General features: G+C 46.7%; 1 protein-coding gene across 1 annotated transcript; it reads right to left on the bottom strand.

Moving 5' to 3' along the window:
• Positions 1–2,050: 2,050 nt before the first annotated feature.
• On the bottom strand, positions 2,051–5,859 carry ARL4C (ADP ribosylation factor like GTPase 4C). The gene has a single exon (XM_006276237.4). The coding sequence runs from the start codon at positions 5,722–5,724 to the stop codon at positions 5,146–5,148; it is 579 nt and encodes a 192-aa protein (XP_006276299.1). The 5' UTR covers positions 5,725–5,859; the 3' UTR covers positions 2,051–5,145.
• Between the last annotated feature and the right edge of the window lie 435 nt (positions 5,860–6,294).

Raw genomic sequence — 6,294 nt, 5'->3', positions numbered from 1 at the left:
GCATTTTTGCTAGACAAGACATATCTGGCAATGGGCCACAATTAAATAAGCATGATAAAATATTTTGCCGTGAAGTATGGATTGAGATGTATTAGTCCCCATTATCCCCAGTCTAACAGTTCAGTGGCACATGGTGTCAAAACAATGAAGCGCCTCCTTTTAAAAAATGCAGTGTCAGACTGATCCGTAATTAGCACTGTTAAATTACAGAATGACACCAATGAAGCATGAATTGTCACCTGCTGACATCTTGTTCAACATAAAGCCAAGAACAAGAACACCTGCATTGTTAGAAACTGTCAATGGGGACTTGCAGAGAGATAGACAAGGCAAAACAGTTTGATTTGAGGTCCTGGTAGCTACCACTTCATGAAAGCAATGTTGCACATATCTACAATAGGAAATGATAGTTGAAACAAGAATGATGTTGGAAGAGGTAGTCACTCCATGCAGATGCATAATATGGTGAAACAAGCAACAGCTTCTCCAAATCCCAGAAGGCAGGGAGATAACAGGCACTGAGTCAGCTGTTTTGCCTAAGGTCTGAGTGAGGGAAAAACTAGTGCAGGTTGGAATGGCTGAGCCCTGCAAAATGACATCACTAGGACAAATTGACTTATTGCTACTTGACAGTAGTGCTGATGTCCCAAGAGGGACCTGAAGGTCTGCACAATACCTGGGGAATCTCTGAGACTAATTGAATACTGTCAGTTAGTATTTGAAATTCTGGATTACATTAGTTACTGTGTGTGCTCAAGGAAGGAAGATGTGGCCAAGCACATTTTAAAGGGTCTGAGGCCAGTTGTGTAGACTGAGACTGTGCAATGGTTGTGCATGTTCTGGTCGTGCAATGCTGAGCAGTTCGAACTTGGGATAAGTCTACATAGTGCAATGCAGAGCTGTGAAGAGGTACTCCAGGAACAGTGCCTCACTCTTATGTGTTAAGTAGCCTTGCTAACATGGCTATAGTGTTTCCAAAATCCCAGCTAGCTCCAGTTATCTTTGCACAGCACTGCATTGTTCCATGTAGACATAACTCTCAAACGCTGAATGAAGCAGACCTCTGTTAGACCCCTTGGTTCTGAGTGATTTGTGAAGATAGTGTAAAAGATATGCCTCGATTCCTTTTACGTAAGATGTATCATCTTTGGTTTACTTTGACTATATTATTATCTATCATAGGGGGCAGTCCAGTCCTGCAGCGATACAAGCATATGGTTATTTTCATGCAGTGTTCATCCAATCCCTTTGAAGTCAGTGGGGCAGCTCACTGTTTGTAAAGTTCTGCACGTGTAAAAATCTGCAAGATCAGGGCTGATACAGTGCCAAGGTGCCCTTCCTGGAATGCATCTCCCTAGTTCTTCCTATGTTACAAAAATGTATCATTAAAAATATCATTTACCAGCAGCTTCTATGTCCTGGTCTTGCAAATACCACATATACTTCCTGTGTTAAGAGTAATCAATAGAGGCTTCTAAATTCATCATATCTTTAGCATCAGTTAGTGTTACTTCAGTTTCAAGTATGCAGGGTCTTTGCATTCATAAGGAAGTCATGATTAGAGGCCTCAGTGAAAACTAAGCCTCTTTGTGCTAGGTGCTGTTCAAACATACAAGGACAGGACCTGCCAAGCAGGCGAGACAGAAAAAGGAAATGTTATCTCCATCTTACATCTGAGGAGCTGAGGAGTAGAGAGATTCAGTTACCTGCCAAAGATCACACATGGTGTCTGGGACAGAGCTGGAAATCTAATTCAAATGTTCTGAACACCACGGTAGTATCTGAACTGTGATATTACCTTTTCTTCAATCAGCATGACTTAGTGAATAGAGTAATGAGCTGGCATATAAAAGGTTTGGGTTCCCATTCCTGCATCTATCAGTTTTACTGAGTAATCATTGACAAGTCATTCCACTGCTTCTTCCTTCAGTTTCCTCATCACTTAAAAGTAGATAACCTGCTTTTCATTATAAAGTACTTTCAGATGTAGTACTAAATGTACTTGATATTAATTAAAGGAAATGACCACTTAAAAAAAATCTTATCCAACTTTTCATTGTATAAATAATTTATTTAAGTTCACAGCATCATGTTTGTATCATTAAAAAAAAAGAGAAAAGATGGAAGGAACAGAGGATATATGTCAGGGTAATATGAAATCAGAGTAGGCAGCATGGCATTTTTTCTCAAGTTCTAACACTAATAGGTACAGTGTGAAGAGAAAGTCAGAAATGTGACTGGCATCTTGTGACATCTGCTAGAAAAGAAATACTCAAACCTCCTTTTGAGAAGACAAAATCTTGAGAAAACCCATGTTTGTTTTAATATTAGACTGGGTAAAGCTCTTCTTTCTGTGCATTTAACCATCATTGTTTCAGTCATCTTTATCAGGCCAATTGCAGATGACAGTGCAGTTCAACACTATCACTGCACAGAGAAACATGCATTACAGTACTGAAATGTCATAGAAATACTGCTACTCATTGGAAAACTATTTTTAAGTTATTGCAAAAATGTACCTTTAGTGGCAATGGCCCTGGACCAGCATAATATCTATGAAGCAGAGTACTTAAGTATACACTTAAATGCTTTGCTGGATAGGATTAACTGAGACCAGTTTGCCTTACTGTGCAAAAAGGACCTGATCCTGCAGACACATATTTATTTGCATGATATTTATTTGCATTAACAGTGCCACTGAAATCAATTAAATCTGCATGCATAGTTACTTATTGGTGCTTATGTCTGCATAATCAGGACCACAATCTTGATAGTAGACAAAATATCATAATTAATGCCTATGTTTATTGTCTTAAAGCAAGGTTTTTATTTAAAGGATTTCATTTTATCCCCAGCTACTGTAAAGATCAGACAACAGTTGCAGCATTTGGCTTCTGTGGTGTCACAAAATGAAGGTTTGCACTCTCTCCCCAGTGGAACTACCAAATGTCAAAAGTGCTTAAAAGAGTGTTGTGTGCGAAGAAAAGAAAAAAAAACCCAACAAAAGTCCAGAGCCGCCTCAAATAATGGGACCAGCCCATTCATTAGATCCAGGAACAAGTCACTGCTCATGTAAACTGGAATTCTGCAGGCATATAAATACTACTTGGTTTCAGAATCCGATTTCTACAAAATGCTACTTGGAAGGTACCGAGTTCATAGCTAAGGGGAGAATCAGCTGCCTGAAACTCCCTGGGTTAAGTCTTTGTCTGTTTGGTGTTTTCCATAGCTGTAATTTAGGACCTGCATTCAAGCAGGAATGCCAGTAATTGACTTGCCAGAAATGACCATGTTAAAACGAAATTTTCCACAGGCACAAAACAGTCATCAGAGATGTTCAAATCCTGAAAATTAGCTCTCATTTCCAAACACCCTTCTTGTGAAATTATAAGGGTAAAGACCATGGTTTACTCAGTGAGGTGGTTTCCTGGAGAGAGAACAGGGGAAAAAAAAACAGACTTCTATTTATTACCAATCTGGTTCTTCACCCATCAACTTCAATGGTGAAGGGCCAGAATCTTGCTAAACAATACAAGGTTCAATCTTCTATCAGTGAGGTCAATAGAAGCAAGACAGTACTTGTACAGTAAATTCATAATTGGCTCAAATCTGCCTTTAACATGTGATTTGTAAGTAGGGCTCTCAACATAAATGTATTTAAAAATCGTTTTCTTGTTTTAAAAAAAAAAATCACTCCAATTTTCCCAGTCATTTTTCTGCCCTCCCCTGCCCTTTTCAAGTAGACATCTTTTTAATTCTTCCTATTGGGGGTGGGGGGTATAAATTTATCTTAGCCACTCATAGTTTGTATTCTGTTAGCCAAAGCACTGGTTGGATTCACAGTCGCTGTTTATATTCAAGTTTAACTACCACTGGCCTAAACCTTTTGTGTTCATCCATTGCTTTCATATTGATGCAATGAGGTGGACAGTTGGAGGCCTAGAATCCAGCACTGTAGTGAGGTGTTTTTTTTCCCCACGGAAAATATCAATTGGACAAACCAGCTTGATCCAAATTAGACAAAAGAAACATACCTCTACCAGTAGGTTACAGTGATATAAAAGGGTGTGAGAAAGACCTCTTCCTTCTCATTACAACAGGACATGGCCTCTGTTAAAAATAAACCTTTGATAATGTGACAAGAGATGTGAACACCCTTCATGGCAAAGTTCATACAGAACCCCTTTGAAGCAAATAGCTTCAAACTCAGCACCAAGTCAGCAGCTGGTCACAAACCATCCAGCTGGTTATAGCTTTAAATTCCATGTGGATCAATACATTTTTCTGTTTTTCCAAGGATGACGTGCACCCACTAGCAATTCCCCTTTAAGCACGCAGACTGCTACTGCAAGCAGCAGCATATCATTCATTTGCTGCTCTCCTACCTTTTGTTAGTCTGATTTTATTTTCCAATTCATTTTTGGTGACCGTAACCTGCAAGTGGACCGAATCCAAGTGCTCTGGGGAGATGGCTGGTGCCCTGAGAAGCAGTTCTCCCCAGAGGCCAACGTCCACCATTAAGCAACAGGGATCAGTATATGTTTTCCTTTTCCTACCCCGGTTTTCCAATCGCGGGCAGATCCCTCAGCATCCGCTGCTCCCTGAAGCATTATTTCTTCAGCTCCACTTTCCCCAGAAGCCCTTCCCTTAGCCCCATGTACACATACACACACTTAAAAAAAAATACAAGTTCCCAAACCAGGAGCACATCCTAGTCTCTCTCAAGCAGGGTCCTGCCCTGTTCTGTCCAGCTCCTGGGCTTCCTTGTCCCACAGGCCCACCAAGGAACAAGTCCTTCCCTCCAGAGGACAGAGGGGCCCAGCAAATGGCTCCTCAGGGAGTCCACGGGCCCCCACCAGCCCCGCTGCCCACCCCTTCTAGCCCTGCTAGAAGGGTAAGACATGGAGGCTTCCTCCTTGGGGGGCTTTGGCTCATCCTGGTGGCTTGGGGGCCAAGGAGGGCAGCCAGGCCAGCCCCAGCCAGCAGCTCGCCCAGGTTGAGAAGCGGACGCAGGGAGAAGGTGGCCTGAGCCATGCCCCTCTCAGTCTGCGCGGGGCAGAGGCTGGCAGGGTTTGTTCCTCTGTCCCAATCTGGCACCAGTGGGCTCGGCTCGGGCTCTCGCTGGCTCCGGCAGCCTCCTCCCCTTTACCGTTTCTTCTTCTGCTTGAGGGACTTCCTGCGCTTGAGGATCATCTCATAGAGCTTGTCCATGCCCTCAGTGAGCCCCTCGCCGATGATGGCGCAGGCGGGCTGGATGTGGTAGGTGGTGGAGGGCGCCAGCTCATGCAGCGCCAGCTGCTTCTCGATCTCAGCCACAGGCAGCGACTTGGGCAGGTCCTGCTTGTTGGCGATGACCAGCAGGGGGGTGCCCTGGTTCTCGGCGAACTTGGTCACCTTGTGCAGCTCCGTCTTGGCCTCCTCCAGCCGGTCCACGTCCACCGAGTCCACCACGTAGATGATGCCGTCCGTGCAGCGGCTGTAGGACTTCCAGAGTGGGCGCAGCTTCTCCTGGCCGCCCACGTCCCAGAAGTGGCAGCTGATGCCCTTGGCCGTGCCGTTGCTCAGCTTGATCTTCTCCGTGTTGAAGCCGATGGTGGGCACCGTGTTGACGAACTCATTGAACTTGAGGCGGTAGAGCACCGTGGTCTTGCCCGCCGAGTCCAAGCCCAGCATGACGATGTGCAGGGACTGGAAGGCGGAGATGTTGGACGAGATGTTCCCCATCGCGCCCGCGGCTCCCGCCGGCTGCTCAGCGCGCGCCCATCCCCGCCGTGCCGGGGCCGGCGCCCAGCCCGCGAGCCCGGGGCCGGGCGCGGCTCCCCCCCGCCGCGGTGCAGCCGCAGCCGCAGCCCGGCTCCGCCGCCATCCACCGCCGCCTCCACGCCCGCCCAAGCGCCCGCCGCTCCGTGTGTCGCCCTGTGTGTGTCTGTGCGCGCGGGCAAAACGCTGCAGCCCGCCCCGCCCCGCCCCGCCCCGCCCCGCTTAAAAGGGCGACGCCGAGCAGAGCGGGGCGCGGGAGAGGGGACCCGCACCCGGACCGCGCGGTCCCTTGGCTGACCGGAGAGCGCCCCTCCCCCTGCGCAAACACCCTCCGCAGTGTCCTGTGCCGCCCTCTGGGCGCCCCTCGCTCGCGCACAGCCCTTCTCCAACCTACAGCCCTCCTTAATACCCCCTCGGGGCACCCCGCCACACCCCCCCCACCATGCACACCCTCCTTATTAGCCATTTTCATCCCTCAGAGCACCCCGCCAGACGCACACCCCTCCTTAATATAGATTATCATCCTTCGCAGCA

Source organism: Alligator mississippiensis, chromosome 4, assembly GCF_030867095.1.
Source record: "Alligator mississippiensis isolate rAllMis1 chromosome 4, rAllMis1, whole genome shotgun sequence".
NCBI lineage: Eukaryota > Metazoa > Chordata > Crocodylia > Alligatoridae > Alligator > Alligator mississippiensis.
The sequence above is the reverse complement of the archived record's forward strand: the minus strand, read 5'-3'. Positions and strand labels throughout refer to the sequence as shown.